At 39.8% G+C, this 22,217-nt stretch overlaps 1 protein-coding gene across 2 annotated transcripts in view; it reads right to left on the minus strand.

Moving 5' to 3' along the window:
• LOC145987711 (puratrophin-1-like) overlaps window positions 1-22,217 on the minus strand; it is a 984,553-nt gene that overhangs the window by 347,462 nt on the left and 614,874 nt on the right. For both annotated transcript variants that reach the window (XM_083122282.1, XM_083122283.1), the window contains exons 5-6: window positions 19,193-19,285; window positions 5,638-5,755 (exon numbers count right to left, since the gene is read on the minus strand). In XM_083122282.1, coding sequence (XP_082978408.1) covers window positions 5,638-5,755; window positions 19,193-19,285 — 211 coding nt within the window. The remainder of the gene's footprint in view (window positions 1-5,637; window positions 5,756-19,192; window positions 19,286-22,217) is intronic.

The following is a 22,217-nucleotide window of genomic DNA, read 5'->3' on the forward strand; positions in this document are numbered from 1 at the left end:
TCTTTTACACGTTTAGGCATGGATGACACTAAATTTGCACAAATGTTTTTAATTTCTTCATCATGGTACCACACGTTAACAAGGGCACAAAGCATTTTCTCCTTGCAATCCACTTTTGACATCCTTCTTTTGCAAATAGACCATACATTTTCAATTGGATTTACGTCAGGTGAGTTCCCTGGCCAGGAGAGTACTTATACATTGTTATTATCAAAGAACTCATTGACTTTTCGAGATGTATGAATTTTGCTAGGTCCTGTTGGAAAACACCATGACCATCAGGAAAAGATTTCTTGAGATGAGGTATGACTTTTCGTAGCAGTATGTCAATATATTTATCATCGTTCATCATTCCCTTAACAGGAACTATTGGTCCAGGCCCTTCAGATGTGAAACAACCCCAGAACATTATTTCCGGGGGGTGTTTTGGAGTTTGTTGCATGTGTTCTGGTGGAAGTTTTTCACATTTTCCTTTACGAATGAACGAAACCTTGTGACCATGCACTTCAAAATGGCATTCGTCCGAAAAAAGCACCTTCTTCCAGTCACTCACGGTCCAGTCCCGATTCCCGATGACGTTTTGCCCACGTTACATGCTTTTTACACATTTTTTTTTTGGTAAGCAACTGTTTTTTTCAATGGCCTACAAGTTTTTCGTTCAGATTCAAGCAGTCTGCGAGGCAATTGTTGTAACGTGGACGTCCACTCCACTTGACAATAAATCACGTGTTAAATCAACCAGTCAGTCTGGGGTTCTGTTTGCTTTTTTTTTAATAAGAATTCGGTCATCCTGCAACGAAGTCTTCCGATTGCGACCACATTTTCCCTCTCTTTGAGGCTCGATGGATCCAGTGTCTCTGTATTGTTTCAAAATTGAATTAACCGTACCCAATCCAACACCACATTTTGTAGCAATTTGTCTCTATGTCATTGAAGTATGCTGTGGCAACGTAAAAATTTTCGACCGTTTGCGTGGAGTTGTATCCATTTGGGTAGCAGCCGAAATAGTCACTCACACAAAAAAAACAACTTACATTCCGCTTGGCACATAACTTGCAACACAACCGACTCTTCGTCCGTCAACGATAACAAAATACTTCAACAATAGACTCCACTTCGGGTCTTCAACAATGAACTATTGAGTAAAAATGGATCGTTGTTCATAGCACAGGGCATTATCGAGAGAAAATGTGCAGTTATTTACAAAAAAAAAAGAAAAGAAAAGAAAAGAAAAGTGAAACTAAAGCTTAAAACTGCAACGCATTTGAAGATTATTGTATACATGGAAAGTATGCATCTTATTCGGATTAATTTGCACGCTACTGTAGGTTAAAAATAACAAGATAAAAGTGTCAATGGAACTTAACGTAAAGCGGAAGTTCTTCCATAAACTGAAACCAGTATTCGACACGAACGTGTCCAGCTTTCTCCGGAATAACAAGGCCAAAGTGTGGTAGAAGGAACAGTCGAGCGGCGAACAACGCAACGAATTAAGGGGTTCCGCGTTCGATTGTAATCAACAACACCCTCTGGTGGCGATTGTTCTCAGGTGCATACAATGTACTCTCAAATACGTGATGGACAGTGTTGCCAGAAGATATGATATTATCGCACTGTGCTGATTCTGCCTTCAAAAACGAGGTTCAGATTTCGATAAGCCTTATAAGCAAGCAGTGCTCGAATTGAGGGGTTGCGGGGGGGATGGCATTTCATGCTGCTTATAAATTACTCGATATACAGGGAAAGTCAAACCGAATGACACAACTTTACACGGTTATTATGTTGTAACTATTTATGATAGAAAATCAAACAAGGCATCAACATAAAGAAAAACTCTGGAAATTTTTGGCGCCCTTATGCTGCTTTGCTGCAGCTCCGCCAGGATCGCTAGTGTGGCAAAATGGCGAGTGACCAGCAGAAGGCGTATTGTGTGTTGCAGTTAGCGAATGATATATGGTGAGCTAGTTGAATAAGAGATTAAATAAATAACTGCAGACGGAAATAGAGCATACTATGCAAATATAAAAGTATTCCATGTTAAATGAGTTTCCAGGGAAACAACATTAAATCTACAGGGTGAGACAAAAGTCCCTGACCACCCCTTATAAAATGAAAGGGAGTGTAGATTGCAGCAATTGGTCATGGTAGTAATACGTTAGGCCTAAGGGGGAAACATTTTGGTGCATGTCATGACAATGTCCGCCATCTTGGATCCAACTTCATTTCTTTAAATGGGAAGGGGGGCATGTGGGGTATGGTTTTGGGCTAAAATTTCAGCAGGAATTCAGTGGTGAGGTCAAATTTATGTATAATAAGACCTGTAGTTACACATGGGCGTGAAATATGGGCACTCTCGAAGAAGATATAATACAGAAACTGATATTTGAGAGAAAGATATCATGGCTTAACAAGACAGGCTAATGGCATATCCGAATAAAAAAAAATGATTAGCTGGATATATTATGAAATATAAGATACACTCACCGGCAATAAAAATGTGACACCTTGATCCTGAAATACTCACTTCCCTGCAATGCGTGTTGCCTAACTCAACGGCGGTGGTAGAATTTACTATTGAAAATTTGCTACCACTTATTGCCGTAGAATTAGGCATGCCGTAGAATTAGGCAACACGCATTGCAGGGAAGCGAGTATTTCAGGCTCTAGGTATCCCATTTTTATTGCCGGTGAGTGTACATCCAAGTTCAAAGATGGAATTGGCTGGGTTACATTGAAAGAATGCCCGAACAAAGAATACTAAAGCAAATATACAATTGGAAACCTATTGCTAAAAGATCACAGAGAAGAATTAATACTAGATGTATAGACGATGTTAGAAATGATAAGAAACATGACGATGCAAAACTGGAGGAAAAGTGCAGACATGGATGGAAGAATGTAATTGAGCAGGCCAAAACCTATAAGGAGCTTTGACACCTTAGAAGAAGATAAGAAGAAGGATATTGTGAATGAGAGATGATACATACGTCTCTCTAGGTGTCTGACTGCCGTAACGATGGCTCTCGATTCCCGGAGATGGAAAGACTGACGTGGAAAATTTTGCGACTACCCCCATCGGTGGCGGCGGTTGGGTGACATATCATTAAAACGTTATAGTACAGAGGCAAAATTGGCAAACAAAAAAGTGGGGATGCAACTGACTCTGGGACTCTCAAGGCCTCAATGGGGGCGATCCTATGGGGTACAGGCGGCCAAAATGTACCCCATAACTGCATCCTTATCATTTATGCACTGTAATGTATTATTGGAATAAAGAATAATGCATATTTTTGCCAACTTACCAGTACTGAAAACAAGGAAATAAAATTAAACTTTCGTGTAAACTTGTAGGACCAACACCCACCGACTTTTTATGTAATTTGACTATGTTTGTTGAGTGTGTTTTTGTGTTTTACCTGTATTTTTTTTACTTATTTTTTATGATTTTTTTGCGTCTTTTTTTCTTTTTTTGGTATCTTAATGTTCTTAGTTTTTATATATTTCATTTGTTGGTATCTTAATGTTTTTATACGCCAAAACATTGTGACGCGATGTCATGCCTGCAGCGAAGCCGGGGGGGACAACAACTTCGAACAAATCTTGTGGATGTAGCAGCTTGTGCAGGTAATAAAAGTATTACATCTTCATGCACAGATTTTCGCTTATGACTTTCGACTAAGTCGTTTCCGGACCAGGGTTCCGTATCTCAAATTGATACAGGTGCCCTTCTCCATCATCCCTGAAAGTTTGTATCATCGGCCCGGAAACACCCTGTATATTTCACATACAGTTAGCTATAAAAATCTATAAAATTTAAAGTAGAGATGGTTAAGTGGAAGAAAAGGCTTGTGCCTTAACTTCGCCATCCAAAACAAAGAATAAATAAATAGACACATTTTGTGTTTTGTGTGCAAGACAATTTGTGAAAAACTGCTAGTCTGTTTCTTGAACAAGAAGAACGCCATTTTTTGTTTTCAAGACCACAGCTGGAGGAAATCATATTAATGGGCTGTATTAGTTAAAATCCCATGAAACGGGTCCATTCCTAGCCAATACATTACCAGAGCATAATTAATCCGTACCCCCAGCGAACATTTGACACAATTCTAGCATTTAAAGCCAAGGCCGCCCCCTCCCTCCCCCTTCACGCACTCCTAATGTTTTCATTAGCTAATGGAAAACTCCAGAGACTGAAAGCATGTAATTCTATTCTTCCAGGAAGAATCTTTATCCGCCCCCCGAACTGTCAAAAGCAGCTGGGATGCCGCGACGGGAGGCCAGCGTGCACTTGCTCTCACTGATTCAAGACCAGCTGGTTGTGATCACGACGTTAATTGACCGTTCCGCCACCAGGTGCGCCACCTTATCGTGTTAAGACATGCTCAATCGTACTTGTCAGCTGCACATGATAGGTTTTTCAGGTGTGACGCTCCCGTGCCACGAAAGCCGGTTTGCAAAAACACCTTGCTTGTCAGGAACGACGTACAGAGGGAGGGACGAGGGGATCAGGGCACTTTGTTTCCCCAAATTTTTAGGCGGGGCCGCAGTGCAACTAAACGTTTGCATTATCTTCGAATAAATTAAAAATTCAAACCAACGTAAACCTACGCTATTCTACGTACATAGTGGTATTATATTTTACCTCATTTGGTCTATTCTCACGGAAATCTTTATAAGGAAGTAAAAATGTTTAAAATGTTCCTTATGGAAAGGAAACATGTCAAATCCGGTTTCTATTTAAATGGTGGATTCAAGTCTAAACTTGAAAACAGCGTCAAGGTTATTGCAATTTGAATTTTATGATTTGAATAATAATAACAGAAGGTCAAATATGAATTTTGTGACTGAAGGACAAGAAGTTAAATCTTAATCTGCCCCCAGTGCTAGAAGTAAAAATTCCTACCTTGCGGGGGAAGAAAAGGAAGGTTCTTTGCAAATTTTAGGGAAAGGTGGAAGGATGCTTGTATGGATCAATATGAAGAAAATGCAGTGGGCGGAGGGTGGGGGAGGTACCCAAATTGTCAGAGCGGGGGTGCTTTATGATAATTTTCTTAACCCCCTCCACTTTGAACACTGCTGCCCCCGAGAAAAAAATCCTGAGGGCAGCCTTGCTAGAGCTTTATCATTTCCGAAATTCAGGAGCTTATATTCTAAGCTAGCTTGGCTATCTGCGAAGCCTGAAGTCTAGAGAATAAAATACAAGATAAAAATCGATCAGAAATTGTAAATAAAATTATTCATATCAGTGAGATGGTTACCTGATTTCCTATGAGTTGGTAACCTGATTTCCTAGGAGTTGGCAACCTGATTTCCTATGAGTTGGCAACCTGATTTCTTAGGAGTTGGCAAACTTATTTCTATCCATAGCCTAAGACCACGTGACATAGTGAGACAGCCCAGATCATTGGATTCAGTATACGCTACTGCCGAAATTGTACCTGTCTTGTGAGTACGGCTTGTTACTGGAAGTTTTGTTTTAAAAACTGAGTGGCCTACTCTTGAAAATTGAATGACCATTTTATATTCACACAAACACACACAAATGCATACATATAATATCATAGCCCTGCTCTTTCTGAACAGCAGGAAATTCAAGTGATACATACACGGAAATTGTGGAAACACGTGGCTACTTACCGGGACGCAGAGGTATAGTACAACATCAGCAATGCGAGGTCCCGAGGTTCGAGCTCTGCTTCCGGAATCTTTGAAGCGTCCAGCACAAGGAGGCAATTTCCCGTCACGTCGTGTGTTCCTGGATTGGAAGGAAACAAGGGAAATAATCAGAATTCACGCACAGTTAACTTGAGGGTAAGGTATGCAAGATATTAACCTATAGACATGAGCACTGAAGATGTGAACCATCGCAAAACAGATTAAATCTGAATTGAAACTTACAATTTACTTACATGCAAAATTTGAACAATCATTTCAAACATGTGCAATACGTCTTTTTCAATAACACTCGAGTTGAAGAACTGTATCTTTGCGGATGACCTTGGCTACTCCACGCAGAGAGAGAGAGAGTACATTTCTGTAGTTGCCACCTACTGGCCGTTTGAGTGGTCGACAGTTCTTACAAAGTAAAAGGAGAATGGTGCGCAGCCCGTAGCTCTTCCCGTTGCTACTGCGCAGCCGTACTTGGACAAGATTTACCCGCAAAGATACAACTCGTTAACTATAGTAATCTATAAATATCGATCACAACTGGGCAATCGTTAAACGAAATCGATAAACATCGATATTTAAACAGATTCAGTTATTCATTTTATTATATTTCAAATCTTAACAAAAGAGGGCGCACTGTTCACCTTTAATACAATACAGAGTTTTATTGTTCTCCTGTAAGGGCTAATCGAAGATATACGATTTCTCATAATGCTTTCAAATCCTTCACACTTTGAGTAACACTATAGTATAGTGGTGACGGATTTCTTAAAATATACAGGAGAAAGTACTTACGGAAATCATTTTGTGTAGCGTTGTGGAAGTTCGTGAATGTAGTTTTGATCCATTTTAATGCGAATTCATGTTGTTTTCTACGAAAATCTCTGGCAGACACGCTGTTTCTGCTGCCGCCATTTGCTTTCTGCACGAGAGCACAATGTTCCGTGTGTTAGATGACGTAGCCCCGTAGTCAGTGTTTCAAACTCGTCGTGTTTTCACTAGAACATGACGTGTCGAGTATTTTTTTTAACTATAGTTGCATATATGCTTGCCTAACCTAACTTAACTGACCTAACCCTACGGAAAATGGTTTTAAGGGCTAACGTCAATGGTTTGTGGGTGAACGAGGTTGCAACACTGCATAAATCGACAAAACAGTCGCACAACGCGCGATGAACCAGCACTGTCGCCAAAAAGTGTGTTAGAGAATCGAAATAACAAGTAACAGTAAGTACTCGTAAATGTAAGAAATAGACATTATCTTAGTTAGAAATGCATTATTTCACCTTAGGAAATGTTCCGCATTCCAAAATAGTACGTCATGAATGTAAAAAAGTGCGAAATATATGATTTATAGGTGTCACCCCCATACTATAGTAGTACCACAGTTTGTACCTCTCTCTTACGTACGATACGAATACTTTGTGTCAATATGAAAATCTGAGTTCATTTACAGTAGCACAATATCTTCTAGCATTTATATACGGAACACGACATGACAATGTGCTCTATTAATAACTTGGGTGGTGTCATGTAATTTTCTAAAAAAATATTTGCCAATAAATCGAAATCTGTAAATTTTCTGCATATCACTGTGCTACATCCATTTAGTGGGCAGTGCCTCATGGTGTCTACCACTTTGCAAGAAAACAAAATTCCATGACTTTTCCACACGAAGAACCAAAATTTTCCAGACCAAGTCATTAGGGCAATTAGTACACGAACATGTCTTGAAGACCATTACAAAATTTTTAGCTAAACATTCACACTCAGAATCCCACTTAATCAAGTTTTAAAATATTAACTTCACATGTAAAGGTAACAATGTGTAAGGAAACTCAACAGCAATTGGATGTTGGGAAAGGAGAGGGAATCAAGTATTGAGTAATGATGGACAAATAATTATTTTATACAAAAAAATCATAATTTTAGCATAAATAGTACATCATTATGGTACAATTAAGTAATATAAATATAAATCCTAATAACTATCTACCATACACACCTCCCCCCAAAACGAGGAAGTGATAAATTCCAATAGCCACTTATTGTAAGAGTTCTAGATGAACACAGTTCACAACATAACCCATTTCCTACATTATACGAGTAATTTGTCCACAACAATTTAAAAGTAACTTGCTTCTGCTTTCTTTCCTTGTTCAAAAATCTATTTTTAGTGCACTACTACAAAAACTTAAACTTCTGCAGAAAAACACGAAAATTTCCCTGTCTTTTCCAGAAAAAAAAAGTAAATTCTTTGACATTTTCCAGACTGGTAGACACTCTGGATTCTATTTTGGATATAAGGGCCTCCCCGATGGCGCAGTGGCAGCGTCGTCGCCTTGTAATCAAGGGGTCCCGGTTTCGATTCCCGGTGGAGGCACATAGTGGTTCGGATCCCACTTTTAAACTGTAGGTCCAGTCCCGATTAGCCTTACTGTGCATAAAGTGGACTTAAAACAACAAATCAATCCAATCTATTTTGTTTTACAGGAGCTCAGCGTCGATAGCCAACCCCCAACGTGTCAATCCTGAGTATACGACATACAGAGCAAAGCAAACTTAATTGTCCTTTGGAGCAGCTACAAACTGCTACTCATTCCACCCGCGGAATGACTGATCAATGGAAAGAGATCTAAAGATATTCGTTTCTGCAACCTAGGCTGAGTTCCCACTGACACCAGAAACAAAACCAGCCTAATAACAATGACTTTGCGGCACGACTGTTGTCCTGTCCTTCTCTACATGATCTCGGGCTTTGTCTTTCGTTCGGATGCTGTCAGCGACATTCAGACGGACCATTTGTCACGCAAAGGGATATTGTTTTTTTTCCCTCCTTCTCGCCCTGACAAAGTAGATGGCGAAATGGTGGAACGCCCCTTACAAGGAAAACTACATTAGTCACATCGAAGCCAAAGACAATAGAATGGAGGTCGCTGACAACAGAACACCTAAGCGCGCCTGGCCCTTATTCGCTACCAGGTCAAAATTCAGGTACTCTGAAGTGTTACCACTCGATAGGAAATTTCCCTCCTGGGAAATTTCTCTCGCCGGAAAATTCTTCTTCTTGCACCAAGGACGGGCTAAGTGCGTGGAAACCTCTCTCTCACACACACATATATATTCACTCACGTGTGTATGTATGAAAATTAGTAACCCCATCTGAAACCCCGATATTTTTTTCAGGGCACGCCCCTGTCTTACAGGAACATTTCCCTCGTTGCGAGGACACTTAAGAAAACTATTTTACAAAAAGAGCAGGAGAGAAACTCGTACAAACATTTAGCCAATCCAGATCTATTGGAAGACATTTTAATTTTCCAGTGAAGTATCATGCTGATTAATAAGTGTTCGTTTTTTAAAACGTCAATTCCAATAAATTGAATTTATAATTTTAATTTTAAATTTGGTACCTCATTAGTCCTCAATCCTTGACTAAAATAATATTGTTTTGAGAAGCGCTATTTTATATTCAACATTGTAAGTCTTGTGTTTATATCTTGAAATTTGTCTAGAAAAATACGACGGAAGTAGAATTTTCAATCCCATCCTACCAGGGGAAAATATATCTTAAAAATGTGAACTATTTTAGTAAGAAAAGTTATACGTATCTATGTATTTCTCCGCACATAAAAAGCATCAATATTTTTACCAGTTTGCGCCATCTAACTGCAACCTGCCTGATTGGAGTTTCATTCGATGAAGGGAAAAGACACCCGATAGATGGCAGCAGTGGAGCTCCACATGTAATACACATAAGGGGGAGGAAGAATCCACAGGAAACAAGAAGTTAAAACTGTAATTTACATCCTGATGCTTTCTGACATTTACAACAACAGCGGGTTCTGGTATGAAAGTATCTTTTGATTCTCCCATGCAGGTTGAATAACATCTCGCAGAAGGACTAGCGCTGAAAAACCTTAAAAGAAGTGGAAAGTTTTCTGCAATACGGAAGAAGAGAAGCGGAAACAGCGGGCGGTCATGGAAATTGCTCAATCCAAAGAGCTCGCAGGCAGATTCTCGTTTCGGCATGTACTGGAGGGAAGATAAAGACACCATCATTATTCTCCGTACGTTCTCGTCACCGTGTCGTTTCGGCATTCATCACCGCGAGAGGTATCTTTGAGGAAGACGCGCTGCAAAACACATTCAAAGGGGAGATTACGTGGCATTGCACCTTGTCATTTGAGCATTACTGAATCTGCAAGGAGGTACTCTCAAAAGACACCGTAACCGACGTGAACAGAAGAGAAGACTTCAAGATTAGTTGCAAAGATTTTCTTTATTATCGCACGAGCTTGCAATACTTTTGCGTCATTCTTTCACTGTCTTGAAAAGTCTTGCAAAGTTCATTTCTGTATTTCCTCTTTCTTTTTTATATATAAGTACACTCACCCGCAATTAAAAATGGGGCACCGAGTTTCTGAAATACTCTCTTTTTCTGGCATGGCGTTGTGTGTGTTCCCTAAGGCGATGAGCAAACTTCAATGGAAATTTTGGATATCGCCGTAGTGTTAGGCAACACACATAACGCCATGCTGGAAATCTACGTAGTATTTCAGGATGTCTATTGCATTTTATTGTCGATGACTGTACAGTATTTTTTCCCATATCGCGTCGCTTTTTTTCACTTTTGTCTAATCCCGAAGAGGGTGAAGGGGAATTTGATGAAATTGATGTAAGGATATTCTAAATAGATACCCATACCTGGACAGTGACAAACTCAAATAAGGCTAGAAGTGTCAGTATATCGCAATAACTTCGACTTTGAGGCTTTCATTCAAGACACCTTACTTAGAAAAAGATATGTGCATTTAATTGGCCCTAGTTTCGATAATTCCGTTCGAGAAAACTTGAATCTTGAAAGCTCTTGTTCAATATTTCTTGAATGTCAAAAATGTCCTATCAACTCTCTCGGATAAATAAATGAGTTTGGTTTCAAGTGCACTTTATGCACAGGAAGGCTAATTGGGACTGGACCTGCAGTTTAAAGTGATATCCGAACCACCGGGTATCGATCTCAGATGCCTCAACGGTTGCGGAACTGATGCTGGACGAATAAGGCAACGGAACTGAAGAATTCAATTTGGAACACAACCAAAATCGTCATCTTCATCAGGACATCGAATATCCCTATCGCCTCCGCCATCAGCGCCACATTTCCCACACCCGGGAACATCTTAAGTGGCCATAACTTACACGTGGGCAGAGGATCACGCATTATTGCCTACCCGGAAGCGCTGCAACAATCCCTTTCGCATGCAGCGACGACGGCAATTGTTGAGCCAAAGACCCCTCGCGGGAATCCCACATTTGTTCTTTCAGGGTCCCCCAGTCCGGGTAATCAATTATTTGGGCGGACAAGTGTACATAATGGGAGGTTCTTTTCATGAATCAACAAGAGCGAAAAAAAAAGGAGACTGGATTGAAAGACACTTTGGGACCCTTCCGAACTGCCATTGAACTTGGGCTCTGCGGACGGCGACCCCTGGGCGGAGTGGCCTAAGTAGTCCATTGTGTACTTAAAAGGACCCACTACTGTCTGCTCATAAAACTGTTACGGCTACTTAATAAATAGTCCGGAAGCGAATACGAAATCTTCAGCCGGATAACGACAATGCGCGGGCAGCGTAGGACAACCTGTTGTATTTGCAGATGACCCAAGCATCGGAGGTCAATTAGTAATACTGGCCAATTCTACATTTCTGATGCATATTTCTTAATGTACCGCTTCAGATTAAGAGCAGCAATGTGCATGGATGCAGAACTGAAGACTAACGATACGTAAGTACTGGCGTAACCAGGTGGGGGCACGGGATTGGGACACCCATTCTCAATTAAAAATCGGGAAATAACACCAATATTTGCTCAGAATATCATTTCACACACTCCTTTGTAATTTCAACGTTCATTGTTTCATTGAAAAAAAGGTTCCTGGACCGTATTTAAATTCACCGAAAAAAAAATAGGTTCCTGGACGGATATAAATTGGTCTGAAAAAAGTTCCTGGACCGAATTGAAATACTTTATTGATAAAAAGGGTCTTTATGGTCCAGAACCCATTTACGCTTGCTGATTTTCTCTCCTGGACCGGAATTGAATTCATTTAAAATTCCTGGACCTTCAACAACCCTGCCTGTGAGGTGACAAGCGTTGCACACTCCCAATGACGGTCCTGATTTTGGCTCAGAAGGGTATGACGATTTTGGTCAAGTTCCAGTCATTGTTCCTTCCAATGTATTTCGACCAGCATTAGTTCCATATAGTTGATATGGGCCTCCCCGATGGCGCAGTGGTAGCATCGTCGCCTTGTAATCAAGGGGTCCCGGGTTCGATACCCGGTGGAGGCACATAATGGTTAGGTCCCGATTAGCCTTTCTGTGCATAAAGTGGACTTAAAACAACAATTCAATCAATCAATTCAGATAGATGATATGACACTTTCGAGATGCAAGAAATATTGAAGAAGAATTTTCAAGATTCGATTCAAGTTTTATTGAACTAAATTATTGGAAACACGGCCAATAGAGTATAGAATTCTCGTTCTAAACAAGCTATCTTGAGCGAAAGCCTCGAAACTCCATTTTAAACTACATAGGCACAAGCAAGCATTTCTTTACTAACTAACTAACTTTCCAGCCTTCTTAAATTCGAAGGTTTATTTATGGATGCAGCAACACAAGCCTTCCATCTGTCCCTATCCTGTGCAAGATCAATCCAATCCTTTCCATCCTCAGCGATTTCCTTTAGGAACGAGATTGAAGTTGGCTTTTTTTTTTTTTTTTTTTTTTTTTTTTAGCTCAGAATACTACCACGAAAATGAAGAGCGTTCTTTCAGCTCAAGGCGAGAATGAGAATGAAGTGAACCATCTTTAAGCTCGAAACTACTGGCCGATATAAAGCCCAGTAACCATTGACGACTTCTTTGATCTCATTAAGCGAACGCAAATCTTCAACAAGCAAGCAGACCACTACAATGTTCAAAAAGTTGGCTCAGTTTTAAACCACCTAGCTTCCGCCCACGCAGCAACATTCATTATAAGATAAATTCAACAAGGAACGAGCGGCCGAAAATACCATCCTAACCTTTTTATCATCTTCCTCTTCCCAAACATTGGCAACGTCCCAATCCTCTTAAAGCCTCTTTTTGTCTCCCTCCCGGGGCCTCGGCGTCGCATTTAGGGGGACTGTAAATCAACTCAAGAGCGCTCGGGGAGCCTCGATATTACTTCCATTAGAGAGATGGAATTTAACGTCTTCGCGGGCAAGTGGAATTAAAGAGGGGGTGAGAGCCCCAAAATTTCCGCGATATCAATTAAAAAGTATGTCGACTGGTAACATAAAATGGTGTTGGAGGAGGGACGGGGGGGGGGGGGGTAGTAGGTGTGTGGCCTAGAGTTCAATAAATCGTTTCAAGTCCTAAGAGCGATTCGCTTTTCTAAGGAGATTGAAACGCTGGAGATTCAACGTATTTGAACACATATCAGTGACTACGCCTTGAAGTGCATGCTTAAATTTGAACGATGTTTGAAAGAAGCCAAAAACCATACTCATTTTAATGTGACAATAATCGTAGTGGTAGACACATGCATGTAAAATATCCGGCTTGGTAGTTTCAGCACACGATCATCTATTTCATTTTCACTGTGTATTGGTAAGATGGACTAAACTACCTTCTAACATGGGGATGATGACTATGTTTCAATTTCCATGCGTCTTTACGACCCATATTTGACAAATTACGATTATCTATACGTGTACTACTTGGCTTCGAGTGTATACCGACCGTTTTCAGCTCTCAATTCCGTACGCTATCTAGCGTCGTCCGTTCGAACTAATTGGCGCTCGAGCGAAATCTTCTCCCTTCAGTACTCTACTGTTAATATTAGAAATGTGGTGTAATAGAATTTTTCCGTTAGCACGTGGTGGACCATTTTCGAAAATTTCCTGCCTTTCGATGATGCCAACAGATGGAGTGGTAAGACACATTTAAGCAACGCGCTTGCCACTCCGGCCAGATACTATACCGGCTCTTGCTTTCTGCCAGCCAGCGCCACGCCACAGCATGCCACTGTATCTTGTTGTGTAAGCAACCGGAAAAAGAATGAGACACTGAACTTGTGCTTATAACGTTCTCACCTGTGCAGGTAAATATGTATAATGATCTATAGCCAAATATTGTACCTCTAATGTAGGCTCTTGTGAAATTCATTATATTTGAAGTGGTTAAGGCAGTTGAAGTAAAGAAGGCACTGATCAATGATATGGATATTACTCGGATTGCTTACAGTTTCGAGAATGTCACACCACGCCACTGACCGCTTTGATAAACTCGGAAGATTACATCCGTTTATAATTCCTTATAATGCATTCGGGTGATCTAGTGTTGTCTAGATATCGTGGAATGTTTGTCGGCGCAGGCAGGGATTTATCCACACTCCCCTAGCAAACCCCAAATTTCCCGCGTACAATTTTCCATGAAGGGCCAATTTGTGGTAACTTTAGCTGTAAATTTACCCCTTCAACTCCCCTTAAGACGAACTTACATCCCCCCTCATTTTCTAGATGAAAAAAATTCTGGATAAACCATTGGGCGCAAGTATGAGTCTCGCAACATGAAAGTGATAAGAGGGAAATTCCTGAAGCTTGATTGGGCGTGGAACCACCCACTCTGGTAGCGACGCGCTGTTGCCGGATTGACCTACTTCAGGATTTTCGCGAGCCCACAGAAACACGTGTAGGATTAAACATCTGGTTAAACAGTCAACAACGGGACACTTCCATTGTTCTCATCAAACTTACTTGGGCACAGGTCAAAGGGCTGGTAGCACAGAGGAACACTTTGCCACCTTTTACACCGTCTAAAATTTTGCAATTGACAGAACAGGCTATCGGGGATGTGACAGCAGATAGGTGGCGTTCGGCTATAGAACACACAAGGAAGATTAATTCCGAAGCATGGGAAAAGGAGGGAGTTGAAGATCAGGAAATGGAGGATTTTGTAATTTCACTTGGGCGGGAAGACAGCATTGACAGTAGTAGCTCAGATGAAGATGTTCCTTTACCAACCAACAATGAAGATGATCTTGGGATAGCGCCACTGCAATGGTAGCCGGTAAGCAAAAACAACTGATTCTTTAACTACTACTTCTGTACTTTCATTCATTTTTTATGTTTTTACATACAGGTAGATCGAAGCATTAATCACACATGTACCAAATGTATCATTAATGTTAAGGAAATCGAGCAATTGCCAAGCGTTTCGTTGTAATTTATTGAACTCTGTATTGCCAGAGCCTGTATTCTCATATAGCTTTCCAAATTATCTCACTTCACACACCCACATGTAGGGTAAGTGTTGTCGCCTTGTAATCAAGTAGTCCTGGGTTTGATACCCTGTCGAGGCACATAGTGGTTCGGATCCCACTTCCAACTGTAGGTCCATTCCAGATTAGCCGTAGTGTGCATAAAGTGGACTTTAAAACACCAACTCAATCAATCAATTCACACACAATTGATTTGTTCTTGATAAATTCTTCTCCGTAATACAGTAACTCAGTTCTGTAAAATTCTGTTTTAGAGGTGAATTTTTGTATGTTGCTCAAAATATAATTTAAAAACGTGTTAACGAAACGAAGTTGTACGTAATTTGCCCTAATTTTCAAGAAATACATTTCATTTGTACGTTCTGAAGCTTCAACAATCGCGGCGTGACAAAGAAGGCAAAGAGAGGCGGAATGAAATCAAAGGAGAACGATTTGCCACAGTGTTGTTCATAACACAAGACGCATTTTCTTTTGTTGGTAATTGTGATACGATACAACATAAGTAAAAAGATGCCGGTAGCTGATGCTTGCAATGTACCATAATAAAAACACAACAAAGGAAACTTCAGATTCAAACTTCTAGATTCGTTAAATTATCACTTTACGACGGAAATAATATATATTAGCATACTGATACGTACGTGCTTAATTTCGCGTGACGCTTTTTTCCCGAGCTTGCCAACAGCTGACGCCTGTCCGTGTGTTTGTGCGAACGTGGCAACGTAGAACCTCCCCCCCAGACACATGTCAGCCAACGAGGAGACAGAATTTGGTCACGTTCTACCGTTCTGCGTTCTGATTGCACGCCGCTTCTTATCGCGTCCGTACAGTAGTAATTTGATCCAGTGACAGACTTTAGGACGTAAACTACATAGTTTGTTACATACTTATTTGTGTCGGAAACCAATTCCTTAGCTAATTCAAAAAATTAAATAAAATATTTGAAGATTTCTAATTCAATTAAGATTTATGGTAGCTCTATTAAACAAAAAACATAATTTAGCAAATTTTCTGCTATTTTATTTAGGTTATTTTCACATTTTATTTACAATGCACCGTTTTCGAGATATTATAGTTTTAAATTCTCAAGGTGAAGAAATATAATACTTGGAAGAAATTGTTAACAGATGTACTCTTTGTAATGGTCGGATTGACCACTACTGGTTTTGATATGTTGTAATAATTAATTGCTGGCCAGCTACAAGGTGTAGGGTTGAGTAATATGTTTCCATGAGTGTACTTTTATGTTATTATTGCATGTAAGGGTATGTGCTTATTGGTTTGTGCTTTACTGGCTATTAGATTCGCCCTGTTTTTTATCTCCCCGGTTGGGGGACCTAGCTGTCTCTCAAAAGACCGTTGGCAGTGGAATTTTCCAAAGCTACGGGGTCCACGTCCACGGACGTTTACCCCAACTATAAAAAAGGCCAGTGGGCTTTAGCAAAAAAACAGTGTTTCCCCATTGATCGACGTCGAGGAACGTCTCCTCAAGTTTAGTCCACTTTTGGTGGCTAGACTTAATATAATAATGTAGCATTTGGTGTAAGCCAACCCCTGTTGCTGTCCCAAGTCCCCTTTTAGAAAAAGTTTTGAATATGTGGATATTTCCGTATTGAATAATTGATGCCCATAAGATAGAGTAAAGGCGTAAGGAAACACATTTGTAATGAACGGAATATCACTTACGCTGAGGGTAGGCCCGCAGAGATAGTTATGCTAACTCTACGATAAAGAAAGTGCCGATGGTGTAAGCCATAGGTGCGCAATTATGTTGAATTAAGGGAATTGATTGATTATGTAAATTCGCACATGGAAGCAGTATGTAAATATGTATGTGTATATATAACAACGTATAATAAACCAATATAATCCTACTAAAAATGTTATGATTCCAAGAATTACGGTACTGTCCATTTAAAACCAGTTGTTTATTCACTTGCTGTACATGTGTAACGAACCAGGGACTAAAAAAATATAAATTGTGAAACCCCCCTTTCGTAATTCCGGCGCAAATATAATCTGCTCGCTTGGTACCCAGGGTAAGGTGAAAGGAGAGATTTGAGGGATTAAAGTAGGAAGTAATCCAGAGGGCCGGATTAAAACAAGGGACGGGGGGGATCGAACTTTCACATCTTTCAGTCCTTTGAATATCATGGTAGTATTTCCAAAGAAGAGACAATTTCGAATTTGCTAGTTGCTACCCCACAGGCCAAATTTTCGGCGCACTTAAGTACCCAGTATCTCATAAGATGGTGCGGATATCGATACTACGGGTATCATATGAGCTTGCTATGACAAGTATTATGTTCATTTTATAAAAAAGCACCTCTATTTATGTGTTTATTAAACATTAATCACAGTGACTTAGTTCGTTATTATTATTGTTTGCAATAAGGTTGCACATACCCTTGCATGTTTGGTGTTGCAGATATCGTGAAATATATAGCTTATGCCCTACACGTTAAAAGTTAATACCTACTATAACTTGACAAGTTTATAAACAAGACGCTGCAAATAGCTGTTGCGCATCTCGCACCACATTTCCCCACTCCATTCTCTGCAGCGACGTTGGTTCGCAGTGTTGCAACCTGGAGGGAGCGAAATGGTCTGAGGATTTTCAACGAAATTTGTATTCGCTTTCTCCTGGGCTGTTTTCTACCTGTCGGAGTACAGAAATTCAGCTCACCTATCGCCAACGACTCATTTCCTTCTTTTAAAACTTGGCCTCCCCGATGGAGCCTTGTAATCAAGGGGTCCCGGGTTCGATTTCCGGTGGAGGCACATAGTGGTTCGGATCAAACTTTAAACTGTACGTCCAGTCCCGATTAGCCTTACTGTGCATAAAGTGGACTTAAAACAACAAATCAATTCAACCTAATTCTTTTAAAACTTCCATCCATTTAGATACTCCCGTGGCGGCGCTTGTGGACTCCACAACATATTATACTTAAGTTGATGTAACTCCTTCTGATTTCGCAAATATGTTGCAACATTGTAAACAATTTATCTGGCCTGTCCTCTAAGGGGCTTTCTAGCGCAGATTGTGGATTTCGTTGGACCCGGCATGATTTGAATTTTGCATTTCAAAGATATGCAGCCAAGAGTAAAGAGCAAGAACATTTCAGTGCTTTAAAAAATAACACAGGCAAGCATGTTATCAGATTGCCTTCTCTTAGCGATTGTTGTACGATAAACAAAAGAACCCCCACCCTACTCGGCTTTAAAAAAAACCAGGCCACTGCTCGATGTCGCATTCAGAAAATGAAGTCATTCGCCCAGTAGTTTCTCTTCGTTATAAACGTTAACGCGCGTGCGTAATACTACAGTTTACGATACGCGCACCGCACGCATTTTCAAAGACCGGATTAAATCAAATGAACCACTGATAAACTGATAAGAGCCGGCATCGTCAATCTACACATTAAAAGTCGTTTGTCATATTTGTTTTAGCTTAATTTTGCTGAGTTGGCACCACTCGTACTCTCAAGGCCAGACTAGTACGTAGAAGAGTGGTGGGGAGGATGACGTAATAGGAAGTGCTCCGCAGCGATCTGCGCATATCGGGACTTAAATTGTCAGGTTATAGTTCATGTCACGGATTATGCCTCCAGAATCACACACGGCTAATATCCTGAGAGAAGGTCTCTAATACTTATCTGCATATTATATGCTAATACTGTATAAGCGAAATATAGATAACGAAAAGGGAAGTAATGCAATCTGAAAAAAAGCGTAAGTAATGTTCTTTATAGTTTGCATACATGACACAAAGGAAGAATTGCTCGTGAGTGCTTTGGATATTTTTGGATCGTAGTTAACACTACGACAGTTATATTACAGAGAGGTCAATAGTGATTGAATTTACAATTTGGATATGTATACCGCCAATGGAATGAAGGAGCAAATGACTTAGTTTCACTGCGCACTAAAATAATCCTCCTCTCTCATATATATTGATGTATTACTTTTGTTGTTATTATTACTATTGACATGAAAATTGTGCGTACACATACGCCCTCCCATCCTTTGTCAAAGGACACACGTTTCAAATGCATTACATTAACCTGGAGCTAAAATGTGCACTAACACTTTAATTATGCTTATGTGTACACTACAAAACTTCGCCAGAGTGATCTGGATAAAATGAAATTGAATCATATTTCTCGAAAATTGGAAAATATGCATATACGAGTGCTTACCTGGTGAATATAAACCCGAGAAAAGTTGCTTGTCCGACAACTCCGTAATGCTGGAGGGAGGGATGAGGCCTTGGTTAGATGGATTGACGGATTCTGAAAAGAAGAGAAAAAAACAGTGCTATGATTAAGGTACCAAGATAACATTTTGCACTAAAACTAAAACTCAACAATTCACATATTGTATTTTAATTAATTTTTAATGCGTCTGCAGCATGGTTATTTCCCTTCAGCACAAGAAATTATTTCTTCTAAACTGTGAGTAATAAAGTTTTCAGCAGGGATCTACAGGGTTATTCAAAAAGAACTAGACAACATAGCGGAAAAGTAATCTAACCTAATCTCGTACAACTGTGGCCCACTCTGCACGATTTCCGACCTTCATTCTATGTATTTTTTTCTTTGGAGTTTTGTGAAAGATTAACCTGCCCTGCCTTGTTACCCTTAGAGGACATATAACCAAAAGTGAAGGTGTTGGAGAAAGAATGGGCTGATCTGACCATCGACCTAACGTGTGTATGGTTCCATGTGAAGCATACGTCTTTACTAAGTACGTTCTCCTACATGCAAACTTCCATTTGATAAATCTTTAATTAAAAAAAAATATTATAATCTTCTATTACAATAAACGTTTGTTTTAGTTGTCAACAACATTTTGAATAATCCTCCAATTAGTGTTGCCCACGGGACGAGACGGGACAGGCTTTTAAAAATTCGAGACGAGACGAGATTGACCATGTGTCATGAGACAAACGAATATTTTCGAGACGAGACAGCATTTCCACGAGACGAGACAGGCCAAAGTCTCGTCTCGTGGGCAACACTACCTCTAATTTACCACAATTACATCTTTATAAAAACCTGGCCGCTTCTTGAAGCCAGAACAATCGGGAAGTGAGATCACTTTTATCGATTATATGGCTTCCATTCTCAAAAATGTACTTCCCAACTTTAAAAAATATTTTCCTATTAAAAAAAAAAAGTTTTCAATGAAATTCCTCTATTTCCAAAAACCTGTTTCAAGCTTTCAAAAGCCGATTCCTCTATGTTCAAAAGACTATTTCCAGCTTTCAAAAACTGATTTCTTTACAAAAACTACGCTTGTTATCGAAAGCAGATTTTTCAATTTTCAAAAATCTATTTGTAGTTTTCCAAAAACTATTCTCTGTTTTACAAAAAGCAAATGTTGCTTTTTGTAAAGCAACATTTGCTTTACAAATGTTGCTTTACAACAACACGTGTTGTAAAGCACGTGTATGTTATGTTTTTTTCAAAACATAACATAAATGTTATGTTTTGAAAAAAACAATTTTTGCTGTTTTTAAGAAATCTTTCAAACCAAGAACAGAACGTTAGCAAATAACACGAAAACACACTATGTGTGCACAGTGCAAAAACATAATGATGTGTGTAAAAAAAGAAGAAGAAGAAGAAGTCATTTCCACTATGCCATATATCAGGAGAACGGACGGCCAGTACCGTAGTCGTTGTGTGAGCGTCACAATGGACGAATCACGTCCCTCCTCGGAACAATATGGCGTCGAATATCACGAAGCGCCGAGGCAAGCGCAACAAGCTCTTGCCGCCTCCATAAATTCAGCTACAGATTTTCTCTGCTCGTAAACCCACACTTGCCATACATCGTGGAAAATTACGGACAGGGACCTTCTGACATAGGCGCAGGGCATAAGAAAGATATGGCGGGAGGGAGGGAAGGCGATAAACATAGCCGAGCAAACATTTTTATTTTGCCCGCTTCCAGTCAGTGTTTCCAACTCCTCCAGTGTGTCTCAGTGCGAATCTGACGTGCAAATTTCCACTTTCACCTTGAATAAGTCTTATAAGGTGTGTGATTTATCTATACACCCTAACACCCCATAATTAACAGTTCCTATTTGTAGCAGATAAATGCGCATTGTATTGTTCTTTGAGTTTTTGTAGTAGCTTCACTACCATATTTGAAACCCTGGCATAGAAGCAGTGTTGCTAGTTTTAATTCACGGAAAAGCTTGTAGTTCGCATATTTTCCGAGGTTTCAGAAATCTTGGCGCTAGTACACAAGTCACTTTATGCACATATAGGTTAATCGGGACTGAATCTACAGTTTAAAGTGGGATTTGATCAATATGTGCCTCCACCGAGTATCGTACCTGGGACCCATTGATTTTACAAGGCTACAACGTTACAACTACGCCACCAAAAAAGGCAGGCCTATAAGGTCAAGAGCTACATTATAAAGTGAGGTTCGCACCTTGCCCATCGTAGGGTGACCATAATATTTTGACCTACAAAGGAATCATAAAACAATTATTATTATTATTATAAGTTAAACTAGAAAATATGTTAGCATTCACCAATTCATTAGGAATTTTCTTTTGAGTTTGTGTGGATTCGCAGAATTTAAATTCATCGTGCAGGCCCGCATTGAAACAACATGTACACTTTTTTGGTCACACTTACATTTGCTCTACAAATAACGCAACTCATACGAAACAACCAAAACCGCGACGCGAGCTATCTTAGCAGTGAACTTATGCCTGCTCGAATCTTCACGACGAAATTGTAGCATTTGGATTGTTATGCGCAAGTAAACAAAAGTGGCAGAAAAGCGATGTTAAATTTCTATAAATAACTTGAAACAGTGTTTCCATGACAATAGTTTAGAAAATGCCAGATACTTTATTTTAGCATGAAATGTCTCACATTTAGATATAATTTGGAGCTAACTTCTGGATTTTTCTAGACGTATGGTCATTCTGCCCCATCGGATCGAACCCGGGAACCCTTCATTACAAGATAAACGATATCTGCTAGGCATTATCGTATTTGTAGTAGTAGGAACCAGGAACGATAAATACAGGAAAACGTCACAATATTTAAAAGGCGAAAGAAAATATCCACTATCTCGTTTTAACGTGATCTTTGTTCGGCTACAATTTTATACCAATTATTGCATTATGAAAACTTATGAGTCTAGAAGTAGCAGTCTCGTTACACATGAAAGCTGCTCTTTTATAGAATTTAATCT

This window comes from Lepisma saccharinum, chromosome 5 (assembly GCF_977018435.1).
Source record: "Lepisma saccharinum chromosome 5, izLepSacc3.1, whole genome shotgun sequence".
In the NCBI taxonomy this organism is placed as follows: Eukaryota; Metazoa; Arthropoda; class Insecta; order Zygentoma; family Lepismatidae; genus Lepisma; species Lepisma saccharinum.